Raw genomic sequence first — 19,068 nt, forward strand, 5'->3', positions numbered from 1 at the left:
TCCCACCACAGACGCAAGGCTCACTGGTCTATAATTACCTGGACTATCCCTACTACCTTTTTTGTACAAGGGAACAACATTCACCTCCCTCCAATCCTCCGGTATCATTCCCGTGGACAACAAGGACATAAAGATCCTAGCCAGAGGCTCAGCAATCTCTTCCCTCACCTTGTGGAGCAGCCTGGGGAATATTCCATCAGGCCCCAGGGACTTATCCGTCCTAACGTGTTTTATCAAATCCAACACCTCCACTCCCTTAATATCAACATGCTCCAGAACATCAACCTCACTCATATTGTCCTCACCGACATCAAGTTCCCTCTCATTGGTGAATACCGAAGAGAAGTATTCATTGAGGACCTCGCTTACTTCCATAGCCTCCAGGCACATCTTTCCACCTTTATCTCTAATCGGTCCTACCTTCACTCCTGTCATCCTTTTGTTCTTCACATAATTGAAGAATGTATTGGGGTTTCCCTTTACCCTACTCGCCAAGGCCTTCTCATGCCCCCTTCTTGCTCTTCTCAGCCCCTTCGTAAGCTCCTTTCTTGCTACCCTATATTCCTCAATAGACCCATCTGATCCTTGCTTCCTAAACCTCACGTATGATGCCTTCTTCCACCTGACTAGATTTTCCACCTCACTTGTCACCCATGGTTCCTTCACCCTACCATTCTTTTCTTCCTCACCAGGACAAATTTATCCCTAACATCCCGCAAGAGATCCCTAAACATCGACCACATGTCCATAGTACATTTCCCCGCAAAAACATCATCCCAATTCACACCCACAAGTTCTAGCCTTATAGCCTCATAATTTGCCCTTCCCCAATTAAAAATTTTCCTGTCCTCTCTGATTCTATCCTTTTCCATGATAATGTTAAAGGCCAGGGAGTGGTGGTCACTGTCCCCCAGATACTCACTCTCTGAGAGATCTGTGACCTGACCTGGTTCGTCACCTAATACTAAAGAATACTCCCAATAGAGTAACTGCTCCCTTCCTGTTCCTGACTTCTACCCATACTGACTCAAAAGAGGATCCTGCTATATTACCCACCCTTTCTGTAGCTGTAATAGTATCCCTGACCAGTAATTCCACCCCTCCTCCCCTCCCCCCCCATCCCTTTTAAAGCACTGAAATCTAGGAATATTGAGAATCCATTCCTGCCCTGGTGCCAGCCAAGTCTCTGTAATGGCCACTACATCATAATTCCATGTATGTGTCCAAGCTCTCAGTTCATCACCTTTGTTCCTGATGCTTCTTGCATTGAAGTACACGCACTTTAGCCCTTCTCCCTTACTACCTTTACACCCCTTTTTCTGCTTGTCTTTCCTCAAAGCCTCTTTATATGTCCGATCTGGCTTTACTCTATGCACTATACTTGCAGTCCTCGCATGACCTTTATCCTCCTCCACCTCAGTATCTGCTCTAACACTCTGGTTCCCCTTCCCCTGCAAATCTAGTTTTAATAGGCATCCGTTTGTCTGATGGTTGTCATGAATGTATGGAAGACCAGCAGTTGCCCATGCTGCAAGTCTCCCCTCTCCACGCCACTGATGTTGTCCAAGGGAAGGGCATTAGGACCCATCCAGCTTCGCACCGGTGTCGTCGCAGAGCAATGTGTGGTAAAGTGCCTTGCTCAAGGACACAACACACTGCCTCAGCTAAGGCTCGAACTAGCGACCTTCAAATCACTAGACAAACACCTTCACCACTTGGCCACGTTTAAACCCCTCAGAGCAGCACTAGCAAACCTTCCTGCAGGGATGTTAGTCTCCCTCCAGTTCAGGTGCAACCCGTCCCGTCGGAACAGGCCCCACCTTCCCTGGAACAAAGCCCAATTGTCCAGAAATATGAAGCCCTCCCTCCTGCACCAGCTCCTTAGCCACGTATTTAGCTGCATTATCTTCCTATTTCTAGCCTCACTAGCACGTGGCACGGGTAACAATCTTGAGATTGCACCCTGGAGGTCCTGTCCTCCAACTTTGCACCTAACTCCCTAAACTCTCTTTGCAGGACCTCCTCCTTCACCAATATCCACGTCATTGGTCCCTACATGGATCACGACAACTGGCTGCTCACCCTCCCTCTTGAGAATACTGAGAACTCGATCCGAGATATCGCGGACCTTTGCACCAGGGAGGCAACAGACCATCCGGGATTCTTGATCTCATCCACAGAACCTCTTATCTGTCCCCCTAACTATCGAATCCCTTATCACTACTGCTCTCCTCTTTTCCCTCCCCTTCTGAGCTGAGGGTCCCGTCTCGGTGCCAGAGACGCAACCACCGCAACTTGTCCCTGGTAGGTCGTCCCCATCAACTGTATCCAAAACAATGTACTTATTATTGGTGGGAACGGCCACAGGGGTGCTCTGCTCATTCTGTCTATTCCCCTTCCCTCTCCTGACTTTTAGGGGTGACTATCTCCCTGAAACTCCTGTCTGTTTCTGCCTCTCCTGAACCATTGTCCCGGGCTTCTTTAAATATCTATTCTCAGTCCCTTCTTCAATATCTTGCATTCACAGCACCATCCTTGCATTCGTTACGTGCGAATTTCTCAAACCAATTCCTCTCTAATCCCACCATTATCTTCAATTGCCACAAAGCTCATGTATCATGCTGAAAATTTCTCAATCTAAATATTGGGGGAAGAGTGGAATCAGTGGAATCATTTTTATATCCACAATTGTGTAATTCGGTTAGGGTTACTCGGGTTTGTGGGGATGTTGGGGCAGCGTGGGTGGAAGGGCCTACTCCATGCTGCATCACTAAATAAAATAAAAATCTGGTTTAATATCACAGGCATATGCTGTGAAATTTGTTGTTTTGTGGCAGCAGTACATTGCAATACATAATAATAAAAAACTATAAATTACAATAAGAAATAATGGATTCCAGTTAACTGGGACACATGGGGACCAATACATTTAGGCCCAATTAAGTGGCTGTCCCAATTAGCCAAAGTTTCCTGGATATTGTTAAAAAGGTATAAAAAAGACAAACTACCAATCACTGAGTAACAAATTATGTATTTAAATGAAATATAGAATAAATTAGAACACTACCAAAACTATACAGTACTATAAATCTGTATATTAGTTCCTAATAGTTATTGGCAGACAAATTCATTGAGTGTACACTGACACGTTCATTTGATTGACTACAAATGAACAGTATCAGCACAGACAGTGAACTACCTTCAAAAGGTGCTTTCAACGATTGCATCCTCCAAATCTACATTTTCTTTGTAACTGTCAAGATGATTGTTGATACCTTCAAATTCTTTGTATCTCCTAACTTGTTGAAGTCGTGAAATTGTTTCATTTCCACTTCCAGCCATTTCTGAAATTTCCAAGCCTGAATGCTTGAAACTGCATTGAGCAAGAGTTCTGACAACACGCACAAACTGCTGGTGGGACGCAGCAGGCCAGGCAGCATCTCTAGGAAGAGGTACAGTCGACGTTTCGGGCCGAGACCCTTCGTCAGGACTAACTGAAAGAAGAGAGAGTCAGAAATTTGAAAGTGGGAGGGGAGGGGAAGATCCGAAATGATAGGAGAAGACAGGAGGGGGAAGGATAGAGCTAAGAGCTGGAAAGTTGATTGGCAGAAGGGATACAAGGCTGGAGAAGGGAGAGGGTCATGGGACGGGAGGCGTTGGGGGTAAGAAAAAAGGGGAGGGGAGCACCAGAGGAAGATATAGTGAGAGGGACAGAGGGAGAAAAAAGAGAAAGAAAGGGGAAAACATATAAATAAATAAAAACAAACAAACAAAGGGATGGGGTAAGAAGGGGAGCAGGGGCATTAACGGAAGTTAGAGAAGCCAGTGTTCATGCCATCAGGTTGGAGGCTACCCTGACGGAATATAAGGTGTTGTTCCTCCAACCTTAGTCTGGCTTCATCTTTACAGTAGAGGAGGCCATGGATGGACATATCAGAATGGGAATGGGATGTGGAATTAAAATGAATGGCCACTGGGAGATCTGTCTGCCAGAGAAAACAAGATCTCCCAGTGGCCACTCATTTTAATTCCACGTCCCATTCCCATTCTGATAAGTCTATCCAAGGCCTCTTCTACTGTAAAGATGAAGCCAGACTAAGGTTGGAGGAACAACACCTTATATTCCGTCAGGGTAGCCTCCAACCTGATGGCAATGAACACTGGCTTCTCTAACTTCCGTTAATGCCCCTCCCCCCTTCTTACCCCATCCCTTGTTTGTTTATTTATATATGTTTTCCCCTTTCTCTTTTTTCTTCCTCTGTCCCTCTCACTATATCTTCCTCTGGTGCTCCCCTCCCCCTTTTCCCAACCCAAGGCCTCCTGTCCCATGATCCTCTCCCTTCTAAAGCCTTATATCCCTTTTGCCAATCAACTTTCCAGCCCTTGGCTCCATCCCTCCTCCTCCCGTCTTCTCCTATCAGTTCAGATCTCCCCCTCCCTTCCCACTTTCAAATCTCTGACTATCTGTTCTTTCAGTTAGTCCTGACGAAGGGTCTCGGCCCAAAACGTCGACTGTACCTCTTCCTATAAATGCTACCTGGCCTGCTGCGTTCCACCAGCATTTTGTGTGTGTTGCTTAAATTTCCAGCATTTGCAGATTTCCTCGTGTTTGCGTTTTTAAAAAGAGTTCTGAACTGTCTTACTGTTCATAACTCACTAACTATCTCAGTGGCAGAAAGCACTGCATTTTGAACACAAACACAAGCAAGGGACGATATTTAAAAACTGTTTATTCTAAGCACAGTGTAGTATCTAACCACCACATGTTACGCACACAATTGACAAGAGTTAGAAAATGTTCAGCAAGTCTTCTGTCCTAATTACTTAAGCATAGTGTCCCAAATAAATTAAGGAAATACTTGCTATTTTCTCAACTTGTTTTTCTTTTTTAAGAGTTGTCCCAAATAAGAGGCTGCCCTGATTCATCTAGGCAATGCACAGAAGCAATTAGGAAGGCTAATAGAATGTTGGGCTATATAATGCACTCAGTGGAGTTCAAGTCTAGAGACGTTCTCCTTGAACTGTATAATGTGTTTGTACGGCCACACCTTGAGTACTGTGTACAATTTTGGTATCCACATTATGTGAGGGATGTGAAAGCATTGGAGAGAGTTCAGAGAAGGGTGATGAGATTCTTTCCAGATCTGCAGGATATGAGCTATGAAGAAAGATTGAAATAAATTAAATCTTTTTAGCCTAAGTAGATGTAGAATGAGAGGAGACTGGATAGAAGTGTTCAACATCATTAAGGGTATAAGATGGATACTAGCTGCTACTTCAAAATTAATCTATCAATGAGGACATGGGGCCATAGTGGAGACTGATTAAAGGGAAATTTCAGATTAACATCAGGAAGCATTTCTTTACATAGCGAGTTGTGAACACATGGAACAAACTACCTAGTTGTGTAGCTGAGAGTAGTACCTTAGAGACTTTCAAACCTAAACTTGATAGTTATTTCAACACACTACGTGAATAGAAATTTGATAAACTTTGTTGGACCAAAAGGCTTGCTCTTGTCAAAAACTTTCTAATGTTCTAATGATTAACGGTTGGCCCAATTAATCAGAATCCACTGTATATATTAAAAAGATAAATTAAATTACTGCAAAAAGAGTGCAAAAAACTGAGGAAAAAATGGGTTCACTTTGCTATTCAGAAATCTCATGGTGAAGCAGAATAAGCTGTTCCTAAAATGTTGTGTTTGTGTCTTCAGGCCTCTGTACCTCCTCCTTGATGGTAGTAATGAGAAGAGCATGTCGTGGGTGATGGGGCTCCTTATTGATGGATGCTGCCTTTTTCAGCCATCACCATTTGAAGATGTCCTCGATGCTGAGGAGGTTAGCACCCATAATGGAGCTGACTGAGTTTACAATTTTCTGCAGTTTTTTCCAATCCTGTGCAGTGGCCCTCCATACCAGATGGTGATGTAACCAGTTAGAAAGCTCTCCACAATACAAGTGTAGAAATTTGCGAGTGTCTTTGGTGACATACCAAGTCTCCTCAAACTCCTAATAAAATATAGATGCTGTTGTGCCTTCTTTGCATCAGCATGTTAGGCCCAGGATAGATCTTAAGAAATACTGATACCCAGGAACTTGAAACTGTTCACCCTTTCCACTGCTGATCCCTCAATGAAGACAAATTACTTGGCTCCAACATGAGATTCAGACCACATATTTATATTCTATTTTGCCTTCTATAATATTTTGCACGTCTCTGTTCATCTGCAGCTGTAAGCATTTCCACATCTATGCTGAATCGAGATTGGACCTAAAGAATTTCTGGTTGGCCTTTTTCTTTAACCCACTGTAAAAATGGGGTCACACAAAACTGTTGTTGACATCCTAATTCATACCATTCCCATTTCTCCATCATCCACATGCTCAGAGACCTATAATGACAACCAATTAGTTTATGTAATTTTTTCTAATTGAATTCTTGTTTTCAAAGACCTCATGGCTTCAACTAGCCTTCTCTGTAACCACCCATAACCTTTCAAAAATACTTGTGCCTCTCCAATTCAAACTTCCTGATCAAATCTAAATACATTAGTTTCACTACGCTCAACTTGTTCAGCTACTGTTGCCATTACTGAACCCAAACCACCTTCCTATCACCACGTTCAAGCCAGGTCTTCTCTCAAACCAGAGGACCCTTCAAAAGTTTTGCTGCATTAGAAGTGCTATGTAAAAAAATCTTCTATTGTCATTGTTCTACTGAGGTGAGCAGAATTTTCTTCACACAAAAGGTTGTGAAACTATAAGAGGGATGCAGATGTTCACATGTTGATAAAGATCAAGACTGAGATACATAAATCTGTGGGAATGGAGACTCAACAAACATTTGAAAAGCTATCAAAGATTAATCAATGCAAATGATCAGCCACAAACGTTACTGCTGCAGAGCGGGGTTGTAGATCTACAACCTACTCCTGCTCCCTTTCTTAGTTTTAAAAAGAACACTTAAATAAATGAATTTTACAATCAATTGGTTCAATTCCAATGGCTTAATACTGATAAGACAACTCAAAGTATCTCCTCAAGTACCTTATCCAACACGTAATTTAGTTACCTTATTTTGTAACAACCAGTGTTGGCACTGAAAATAATTGTGCCAGTACAATATGCACTCTACATAGAGCTTAATGTTACAATACCCTTCCAGCAGTACCTTCCATCACTGAACTTACTCACTGCACAGTTCAGTTTTATAGAAAATCATAACTGTTGACACGAGAAAGTAACTGGTAACTACAAAAGGAGAAAAGAAGACAACTTTTCTGAGGGGGAAATGCACGTCAAGTTAGCGGCAATGCCACCAAGATGGACATGGATTTGCACTTAAAAGACCCCATGTTGAATATTGTAGAATATGCTATACCAACCAATTCTACAATCTTTGTTTCAGTGAGGAGGATAGAGAAACAGCAGTGCCATATTTAGTTTGATTATCTATTCATCACTAGTTTTTCCATCATACTATCCTGGTCAAGAGATGGTTGTTCATAATTATATTTTTTTACACAACTTTATTCTTTGTGTTTAAAGTTTCTTTGAAGAAAATATTACCACCTCTGTCATGTGCAAATCACCCAGTGAATTTGCATCTTGCTACTTTCATTCCACAGTTTCAAAACTTGCAGTATTTTCCTTCTTATCTACATTTTATTTCCTCAGGCTTGACTGGATAATGCCCCAGTTGGAGCATCTGCTTGGAAATTAGAGGATCGGAGGTAATGATATGATACAGTGTGGAAGTCTGATATCAAGGGAAGAATGATTATCTGAACTGTCAAACTATGTAATTCTGGAGTGAAGCAGAAATGAGGAGAGCTAGGGTTTCCACAAATGTTAAATATCAACAGGAGAAATCAAAGCTAAACTGGTACTACATGGAGATCAAATTCAAGAGAATGCTTTAAATCTCACTTAGAAATAGCATTAAATACAGCAGTGACAACATGTTCCACTCTGCTTCCACTGAAGTCTGATGCTTCATAGTGTTCAGAGTGCTACTGAGTGGGGATGAACTTCGAGGCATTCTATCTTCTGACAATCCAGTTTTATTTAATGCGAAATAATGACATTATTTCTAATTAGTTTTATGAAGAAGCAACTACCATAAAAATGCTGTGACATCCACACATTAACGTCTTGAAGTCTATGTCAATGCTACATTCATAATATTCCCTCCAGGTCTCGAAACCCTGAGATAATACATAATGTTGGAATCTAGTCAAAAGTTATATTTTTTTACTTCATCCCTCACACTCAGAGCTCTGACCTTTACCTGCCTGGCAGCTGTTACCCTGAGGATTTCAGTAGCTGACAAACATAAATTTATGATAGGATGTACAAGTAAACACAAAACAAAGGATACAGAGAGGAGAAATAGTAACTGAGCCTAAACCTCTGTCACTCACACCCACATCCTCCACACATCCAGCAGGGAACAAGAACCCTGACGTACTTCCACCAGGGCATCCACACTAAGTCTCCACTCATCAATACACTGCTCCGGACCAACTGACTCTGTGCATCACTTGTTGAAACTGGGGCATTAATGGTTCAGGACTCATTGGATAAAACAGCTGAGCTACAAGCAGCCTGAAGAAGGGTCTCAGCCCAAAGCATTGACTATTTCATAGATACTGCCTGACCTTCTGAGCTTCTCCAGCATTTTGTGTGTGTTGCCACAAGTAACCCCACTTGTGCAACTGTTTTCAAATAAAAGCTTACAAAATCATATTGTATCATTATATTATGCTACCATGTTAATATTTAAAGTGTCACCCAACCACTACTTGAAACTACATCAAAACATACAGTACTTTAAATCTGGCTACACTCCCTGGCAATAAGATCAGAAGATACTCAATTATTTAACCCTGGAGTAAACTACACTCCGAAGCTTCAACCACTAATCACTTTTCTCTATGATAAGAATTTTGCTGTTTAGTTTATAAATCAATAGCAAGGTGATGGCGCACAACCTCTAAAAAACTATTTTGGAGCATTTGAAGAGAATCCAGAGAGAGAGAAAATGATGGCCATATTCTAAATAAACAAAAGCATCTGTAGAGAGAGAAACAGTTTCATCCTTGGTGAAAATAACTGATTTATTTAACAGTTTCTGCCTCTTTAGATTCTGCACAATTCATTTTTCCCAGCATTTTTCCAGCAGCTCTTTACTCTTGTAAAGTTCTGCAGAGTAAACATCACAGTTTATTTAATAGTGCACAAAAGTAATGGCTAATTATAAATGAGCAGGTTACTAAGTCTTTCCCCAGCATACCTAAGGGATAGGATTTATTTTCCAATACTTTTAAGCTATCTCATTACAATATCACAATGACAACTTAAAGACAATATTCTTTTTAACACAAGCATTAAAACCTTAATAGAATATTTATAGTCAAGCTTACATGCACCATTTTGAAATAATCTGTCTCCTTTTTTCCAATATCACAAGAAAGTACTTCATGGAAATAGAGAATGTATTTGTCAATTTTAATGTACTTTCATTTTAAGTAAGCTTCTCTTTCTATCTAAAATGAACTAATCAAACTTACAGCCAAGATTATTTTCTAATGGTATTTCACTCTGGTGTTGACTTGAGTTGGCTAAATGGGAATGAGATCAGCAAATGCTGAAAACCATTACAAATAAAGTGATAACAGAACACTTAAGACCGTAAAATGAATAGGCACTGTCCACACAGTGAAAGAGAAATAATGTTTAACAAGTTTTTTGACCATGTAGCCACCAGGAAGCTTGTAGAAGACGTAGTTGGATTTGCAAAAGGAATTCGATAAGGTTTCAGAGAAAAAAATACTCTTGTGTGGACTCCTGGGATGAGGGTAATAAATTAGCATGGATCAAGATTGGCTTTCTATTTGTTCACTGGGCATTTTTAATATGGTTACATAAAACTAGTGTTACATAAACCTTAGCATTCTGTGGTGGGATCTCAGCTATCCACAATCTGAAAGAATGGCAGATGAAAGGACCAAATATAACATAAATGAGTCTGCTAAGCAGGATAAAAAGAATTGGGAAAGAGATATAGACAAGTGCACTGCAATGAACCGCATAAACTTGAAATGGGGGGGAAACGTGGTGTCCACTTTAAGTGGGAAGGAGGAATAAAAGCACATTAGTCAAATGGCAAGGGACTTGCGGTATTCTGACATCTGAACTAGAGAGACAGAATATTAACAAGCCACAACTCTACAAGGCATTAATAATAATATTACTTGGTATTATTAAAGATAACTGATCCTTGTTCTGGAAATCTGGAAAAGCTGAACAAGACTCATGCCAAGAAACAACAGAATGTCCTAGGAAGAATGATATGCAAAACAAGCCTACAACCTCTGGTGTTTAGCTAGCTGATTGAGAAGCCACTGTAACAATCAAGATTCAGAGAGTGATTGACAGGTTGGATACTAAGCAGATGTTTGAGGGATTCTAGAGTTAATGAACACTCAGTCAAGGCAGAAAATAGTCTTTTAAGACTGAGATGAAGGGAAATTTCTCCTTTCAAAATCAGGGCCAAGGCAGATAGATTTTTAGACTACAAAGGAATTTCAAAAATTGAGTGTAAAAGGATTAATGTCAAGTTCGGATCAGTCACAACCTTACTCAATGATGGAGCAGAGTTGAGAAGCTAGATGGCCCACTCTTGCTCCTGCTGATGTTCTTATAAAGTCCAACAAGCCAAAATAGGCAATGGCGGCTCAATTCTGTTCTCATCCGGCATCAGCAGGAGCAATTTTAAACAGGAATATTATAGTCAGTTGCCAAATAAGACAACTGAGATCTGGTTACTCAGAATGAGAAACATTTCTTTGCCAGGCACACCAAGTTATTCAATCCTTTCAAGGGTTAGACATAAAGTGGGTTTGCTCTATGTCTAGCAATGGTTAGCAATGGTCCCATAAACAACATAGATATGAAAACTGCTGGTGGTGTAGATAGTGAGGAAAATTCTCTAAAATTTGGGTGGGGCAGTGGCAAATTAAAATTCATCCTGACAAATGTGAAAAAATGTATTTTGGGAAGGCAATCAAGGATTGAATGTGCTCTAGGGTATGTTGGTGAACACACGACAAGTCCACAGATTCCTGAAAGTAGCAGCACAGGTGTTTGGATATCCTGATGAATAAGGTTAGAATATAAAACTTGAGACATCATGTTCCATCTTTATAATACATTGATTAATCCACACCGAGTGTATTATGTGGAGCTCTGGTTAGCACACTATACAAAAGATGCAGTTATACTGGAGATGGTCGAGAATGTTGTCAGGATAGGAATTATAAGAAGAGACTGGATAGGCTGGATTTGGCTTCCTTGGAGTTGAGGAGGCCGAGGGGTAACCTGATAAGAGGTATGTGAAATTACGAGGATAGAGAGTAAATAGTAATTATTTTCCCCACCGTGGGTAAATCTCAGAATAGAGGGCATAGAATTAAGGTGAAGATTCCTGCACCATCCATTTACAAAGACGCATCAATTTACTCAAATGATCAAAATAATATTCTACTTCCTACTTTATCAAGAAAAGCAGGGCAACCATAAGAACTTTAAGGGATTCAGAATGAAGATTAAATCCATCACCCACCTCTTTGCCTGCCCTGGATGCTCCGCAAGGCCAAAATATTCTGTTCGTCAGACAGGAATTGCTTCATCTTGTGAAAGGGCTCCTTCCCTCGAACAGTCAGCTTATTCCACGGTTTCGGTCTGGCCAATATTTCACTTACAGAGCCTTGAGACAACCCCAGTACATAATGTCCAAATATCCGTTGGCCAATATTGTGCTTGATCAACTGCTCTTTAACCTGCCGTGCAATTTCCGCTGTATCCAGCTCCTCGCCCTCGGATATGCTTCCAGCACTCTCTGACTGGCTGGGTGAAGGGATCATTCCATTCAAGTCAGCGCTCGGTTGTATGGGGCTTGGGGATGATATGGAGTTTGTGCTGTAAGGACCTGTTGGAAAAAGCATGGTTGTGCTTCCCGCATCCTGCATTGCCTTGGAGTAGAAGGACTGCATTAGCTGCCGCTGAAGAAGCGAGTTTAGTGCAAATTTCCCTGCAGAGGCCAGGGGGATCGGGGAGCTTGCCAATGATGAACTGTAAAAATCTTGACCTAAAACCGTCGGTGAAAATTGGTGCGTACCATTAGCACTGGAAGCCTGCTCATTCGTGTTGCGCAGCAACTTTGAGGGAGGGGGAGTTGGTGAGGTCGAAGGACGCAGACTTTCAAGTCGTTCTTTCCCATTTCTCCCAGCTGACCCTACAAGAAAGGTCAAACACAATGCATTATGGGGGAGTGAAAAAAGTAAAACCATGAAAATTAGCAAACTTTAGCCCAAAATTGTCTGTTTTTCAAAGGGCTTTGCTGTTGATATGGATGGTCAAATTTGACTATGCCAGACTAGCCCCCAACGGCAGATGTCATGCATTTGTTGTTTGTACCTTTCTTGTAAGTAACAGTCTGGAGAATTCCTAACAATCATTTACGTAGCCCATAGCAAATATTAGGCATCATTAGTTTAACAAATATAAAATCCTACTTGGAGAGATAATTGCAGCAAATACAAAATAGCATCAATTCAATATGATTGAATACTGCATTGGCTATAGAATGTATGCTCTGAGAGAAACCTATGAGGGAAACAAAAAAACAAGGCTTAAAAACCCAAATGCATCAATAAAGTTCAAAAGCATCTGATTTTTTTAAATAAATCAATGTTTTCATGAAAGCTTTGTCCTATTACCCAGTCTGTACAAATACACAACTATAATTTAGTGATTTAGAAGGGTATAATACACAAAAATCTTGCTGCCATGCACTAATACAGGCTTTGATCTCAGGATATGTACTCACATTCCCCAAGCACAGCTACATACGCTGCAAATGCAAAGACCTACCGCTAAGGTCACTGTTGGTGATACGCAGAGTTGCATTTTCAGATTGTAGTGAGCGGTTCTTTTCCAGCAGAAGTACCTCTAGAGTCTTGGATGCATCCTGTTAAAGCAACAATGAAGTCAGATTTATTTAATGTTAAGCATGTGATATTTTAGTACTCAACATGTTTAATCAAGGATTCATTAAGAATTAAAATTAATGGCAAACATGCAGCCCAAGGCAATCAATTCCAGTTCCAAAGTCCTTTGAAGGCACACTGATTTCACGAACTGCCTGGTAAGTCTTGTTTATTAACAACCACTCTGGATGAAATGACATAATTCATATTTGAAAGTCCATTAATTCATAATGAAGAAACTATGAAGCAATGCTCCTACTACAACATATAGGAAAGAATTCACAAACATAGCACAATTATTCCAGCTTGGCAGCACAGAAACAACATAGTGTTCTAAAAACAAGTAAAATAGACCGAAAGGAGAATTTGGCATACTTTGCTAACGAATCTAATAGGAAAATTTTTAATCCATTCTTCCAATTACCAGCTAAATTTTACAATTCTGAAATAATCAAATTAACTTCTTAACTGTGAACAGTTTTTGTCTCTATGCCCAAAATCTACTGCACCTCCTTATCCCCAGATAGGATTTAATGTTTCAGATGTTATCCAAAATCTATTTTGCCAGAAGAACTGGCAAGAAAAGAAGATTAGGTTTGTGTGTGGATGGGTAAGGAACTTTGTAATTTTATCCTGCCAAAGCATTAACCTATTTTTTAATTTACTTCTTATTTGATGCAAACACATAAGAATTATAAAAAAATATATACATAGGAACACAGAAACCAGAACAGGGAAAGGCCCACCAGCCCACAATGGCTGTGTCAACGGTAATGTTAATTTTAACCAATCCCATCTGCCTACATGTAGTTTATATCCCTCCATTCCTTGCTTATTCATATGCTTGTCCAAATGACCTCTAAATGCTGTTTTATCTGCTTCCACTATCTCTCCTGACAGTGCATTGCAGGCACCTCCCACTCTCTGTGTAAAAACTTGTTTTGCAAATATCTTTTACTTTCTCCCTTTTTCCCTAAACCTATACCTTTTAGTATTCGACATTTCCGCTCAGAAAAAAGACTAATTATCTATCTTAGTTATGCTTCTCACAGTTTTACGAACTTCTATCAGGTTCCCCCTCAGCCTTCAACACTCCAGAGAAAACAACCCTAATTTGTCCAATTTCTTATAATGAATGCCCTGTTAATATCTTAGTGAACCTCTGCATACTCTCCACATACTCCACATCCTTGCTGTACTCCAAATGAGGTCCCACCAATTATTTATACAGTACATGACTTGCTAACTTTAATATACAATGTCCTCACTTATAAACGCAAGTAGAACGTAAGGCATAGGATCAGATTAGACTATTCAACCCATTGAGTCAGCTCTGCCATACCATCATGGCCATGATCAGCCATGATCATACTGAATGGCGGTGCAGGCTCGAAGGGCCAAATGGCCTACTCTTGCACCTATTTTCTATATTTCTATGTTTCTATGGCTGATTTATTTTCATTCTCAATCCCATTCTCCTTGTAACCTTTGATGCCATGACTAATCAAGAACCTATTAGCCACCACTTTAAAAATACTCACTGACTTGGCCTCCACAGCCATCTGTGGCAATGAGTTCCTCAGATCCACTACCCTCTAGCCAAAGAATTTTCTCATCAGAATCAGAATCAGGTTTATTATCACTGGCACGTGTCATGAAATTTGTTAACTTAGCAGCGTCAGTTCAATGCAATACATAATATGGAAGAAAAAATGTAAATAAGTAAGTAAATCAATCACAGTATATGTATATTCAATAGATTAAAATCATGCAAAAACAGAATATATATTAAAAATGATGTAGTGTTCAAGGGTTCAACGTCCATTTAGGAATTGGATGGCAGAGGGGAAGAAGCTGTTGTTGAATCGGTGTGCCTTCAGACTTCTGTACCTCTTTACTGATGGTAACAATGTAAAAAGGGCATGCTCTGGGTGCTGGGGGTCCTTAATAACAGGAGCTGCCTTCTTGAGACACCAGTCCTTGAAGATGTTCTGGGTATTTTGTAGGCTAGTACCCAAGATGAGCCAACTAAATTTACAAACCTCTGCCGCTTCTTTCGGCCCTGTGCAGTAGTATCCTCATACCAAGCAGTGATGTCAGAATGCTCTCCACGGTACATCTATAGAAGTTTTTGAGTGTTTTTGTTGACATACCAAATCTCTTCAAGCTCCTAATGAAGTACAGTCACTGTCTTGCCTTCTTTATAGCTACATCGATATGTTGAAACCAGGTTAGGTCCTCAGAGATCTTGACACCCAGGAACTTGAAACAGCTCTCTCTCTCCAGTTCTGATCCCTCTATGAAGATTGGTATATGTTCCTTCGTCTTACCCTACCCTTACCCTATTGTGGTGATAGGCAAACTGCAGTGGGTCCAGGTCCTTGCTGAGGCAGGAGTTCAGTCTAGTCAAAACATTTCATCACTGTAGATGTGAGTGCTACTGGGTGATAGTCATTAAGGCAGCTCACATTATTCTTCTTAGGCACTGGTATAACTGTTGCCTTTCTCCTCATCTCTGTTCTAAACAGACATCCCTCTATTCTGTGATTGTGTCCTCTCATCCTAGACTCACTCACTATAGAAAACAGCCTCTCCACATCCACTCATCGAGGCCTTTAAATATTTAAAATTTTTCAGTGAGATTCTCCACCCGCATTCTTCTAAACTCCAACAAGTACAGGCCCAGAGCCATCAAAGGCATGATAGATAACCCTTTCATTCCTGGAATCATTCTCATGAACCTCCTCTGAACCCTCTCCAATGCTAGGTAAAGGGTTCAAAACTGCTCACAATACTCCAAGTGCGGTATGACCAACGCCTTATAAAGCCTCAGCATTACATTCTTGCTTTTTTATTGTAACCCTCTAGAGGCTAGAATAAGTCAGGCTAATTGGCCTATAATTTCCTTTCTTCTACCTCCCTCCTTTCTTAAGGAGTGGAGTGATACTTGCAATTTTCCAGTCCTCCAGAACCATTCCAGAATCTAGTGATTCTTGGAAGATCATTGCTAATGCTTTCATAATCTCTTCAGCTACCTCTTTCGGAACCCTCAGGTGTAGTCCATCTGGTCCAGGTGACTTATCTGCCTTCAGATCTTTCAGCTTCCCAAGCATCTTCTCCTTAGAAATAGCAACTCCACTCACTTCTGCCCTCTGACAGATTTATATTGATGGATCAGCAGTGGAGAGCATCAGGAGCTTAAAATTTCTGAAAGTTGACATATTGAATGACCTGGTCTTTTGCAAACACTTTTTATAATCACAAGGATGGAGCAATAGTGTCTCTACTTTCCTTGAAAGTTAAAGAGGTTCAGCTTGTCACCAGACAATCTAATAAATTTCTATAGAGTTGAAATTATCCTAGCTGGTTACATCATAGTCTGTTAGTGTAATTTAAATGAGCAGGAACGTAAAAAGCTGTAGAGAGAAGTGGACACAAGTCCAATACATAATTGACACATTGTTTCCCACCATCAGTAGAAGGCAACATCCTACTTCAAAGATCTTCACCATCCAGGTTCAAGAATAGCTACTTCCCTTCAACCATACAGTTCTTGAACCAACCAGCACAACCCTAATCACTACTTCAGTAAAGCAACACTGATCACTTTGCACTACAATCAACTTTTAACTTTTTTAAAATCTAATTGCATTCTTTCTTGTATAATTTTGCACCGTTTTGTTCTTAGCTCATATCTTCCTTGTGAATGTTGGTGTCAGCATTGAATTTCACCTGTGCATATATGTGGCGCATAGCCAAGTGGTTAAGGCGTCGGTCTAATTATCTGAAGGTCGCTAGGCGAGCCTTAGCTGAGGCAGCTCTGTGATGACACTGATGCCAAGCTGTATTGGCCCTACTGTCCTTCCCTTGTACAACATTAGTGGCGTGGAAAGGGGAGACTTGCAGCATGGGCAACTGCTGGTCTTACGTTACCATACAGATTAGATTAGATTCAACTTTATTGTCATTGTGTCAAGTACAGATACAAAGCCAATGAAATGCATTTAGCATCTGACCAGAATACTGATACACCCCTATGTTGGCGCGTGGCCAGGTGGTTACTTACTTGTGGTAATGTCTGATGAGCAGAGCAGTGACATAGTACTCAACCAGAATGACAATTGGATGAGGTACTCCCTCTGAAGTGAGTTGTGCCCACTAACTATGTCCTCCAACTTGCAGTATCCCCTCAGAGTCAAGAAATGGAAAGAGTTTACTTGGGAAACTTTGGATTGGGAGAAGTTCCTGCTTCGCGATGGATGACACTTCCTCTAAATACACCTGTCTTTGAACAACAAGGATTCTAACCTTTGCTGGATTCAGTTGCTCTGTCCTAAGAGGTTGTTTACAAATGTGCCAACCACTGCAAAGGCTGCCTTTGGCCACTCCTACAATCTTCTCTTTCATATCGATACTACTCTCTCAGGGTTTGAAATGACCTGGATGTCCAGGACACTAGTTTTAAATACACTGAAAGTGTGCTGATGAGCACCACCAAGGTAGACTTCACACACTATGATCCTGCCAGGTCCAGACATTTATTTATTTATTTATTGAGATACAGCGTGGTGTAGTCCCTTCCGGCCCTTTGAGCCATGCCGCCCAGCAAGTCCCAATTTAACACTAGCCTGATCAAGGGACAATTTACAATGACCAATTAGCTTACCAACCGGTACATCTTTGGACTGTGGGAGGAAACTAGAGAACCCACACAGTCCTGGGGAGAATGAACAAACTCCTTAAAGACAACAGCGGGAATTGAACCAGGGTTGCTGGTACTGTAGAGCATTGTTGTGGGCATAAGGTGCGTCATGCTGACCATTGTACTGTTCACGTACCTTATGTACACAGATGGTGCCTCTGCAAAGCAACAGGAGAATCGCAGAAGAGTCAAGTCAGCTATGTCCTTAAGGTGTAAATGACCACATGCAGTTTCAGGAACTGGGATTTCATCCCTGTTGTTCGGAATATGGTCGCACTCAATGACGGTTGGCAAGGGTAAGCAGATCTCTCCTCTTATTGGCTTCACAACAAATCCACTGGCACCTCTTCCAGATGTTCAGCTAACTCCCCACTATGCTCTTCTGTAGGTGTGCTAAAAACAGTAGGAACCCAAGGTGCTGGCCCTAAATTTACAGCTGTATCTGGGTCTAATTTTTCTGAAGTTCAAATAGAGTTTTGGCTCAGTTTCCTGGAGTCCATTGGTGCTTGCAGCACCATGTAACCATTTGTGTTCTGCAATCTATTGTTACTGTTTCTCCATTTCTCCTCGCTACCCTCCAGATCCTCCAGCACTCTCTGGATGACTGTCTTGTTCACATTCAGACTGACTCTGCCTCAGCTACACACACAGAATACTGGAGGGACTCAGTGTCCAGGCAGCCTCTACGGCGACTCAGGCCAAGACCCTTCATCGGGACTGGAATAAAATCTGAGGAGTCGGAGTAAGAAAGTGGAGGGAACGGATGATGAACCACAAGCTGCTAGGTGAAAACGGGAAGGGGGGGAAGGGTAACATCAAGAGCTGGGAAGTTGACTGGTGAAAGAGAAAAAGGGTTGGAGAAGGTGGAATCTGATAGGAGGGGACAGAAGGTTATGGAAGAAAGAAAAGGGGGAGGAGCACCAGAGGGAGGTGGGACTCTGCCTCAGGGCTTCTCTGGCTTGCCTCAGCATCTCACTCAGACTATTGTCCAATGGTGATTTATCACACAGCGTGATGCAGCCAGTGAGGGCTGTGCAGTTGGTTCCGTTGATAGGTGGTCCACAGATGCTCTTGGTGCACTGTTCAGCCCTCGAGTACTTTTATTAAGTGGTGACCACCCATGCATTTCCAAGTTAGGTGACCATGGGCATTTTAAATTTCCTGCCTTATATGAGAGTTTATCTTTTTTTTGGGTTTGAATCTGCAGCAGAGGATGCAGACACTGGAGGACTGGATAAAAATCTGGTGTGAAGCATGACAGGAAGTTAGTTCCCATCTTTGACTGCTGCTTTGATTTCATCCTCTGTTGAGC

General features: G+C 41.3%; 1 protein-coding gene across 8 annotated transcripts in view; it reads right to left on the reverse strand.

The window, feature by feature from the left end:
* The window catches only part of LOC140187605 (protein CASP-like), a 622,913-nt gene that overhangs the window by 276,294 nt on the left and 327,551 nt on the right, over positions 1 to 19,068 (reverse strand). For 6 of the 8 annotated variants that reach the window (XM_072243103.1, XM_072243097.1, XM_072243098.1 and 3 more), the window contains exons 14-15: positions 12,939 to 13,035; positions 11,629 to 12,300 (exon numbers count right to left, since the gene is read on the reverse strand). In XM_072243103.1, the coding sequence (XP_072099204.1) occupies positions 11,629 to 12,300; positions 12,939 to 13,035 (769 nt within the window). The remainder of the gene's footprint in view (positions 1 to 11,628; positions 12,301 to 12,938; positions 13,036 to 19,068) is intronic. The other 2 variants (XM_072243099.1, XM_072243102.1) reach the window with 2 other exon arrangements.

Source organism: Mobula birostris, chromosome 25 (genome assembly GCF_030028105.1).
Source record: "Mobula birostris isolate sMobBir1 chromosome 25, sMobBir1.hap1, whole genome shotgun sequence".
Taxonomy (NCBI): Eukaryota; Metazoa; Chordata; class Chondrichthyes; order Myliobatiformes; family Myliobatidae; genus Mobula; species Mobula birostris.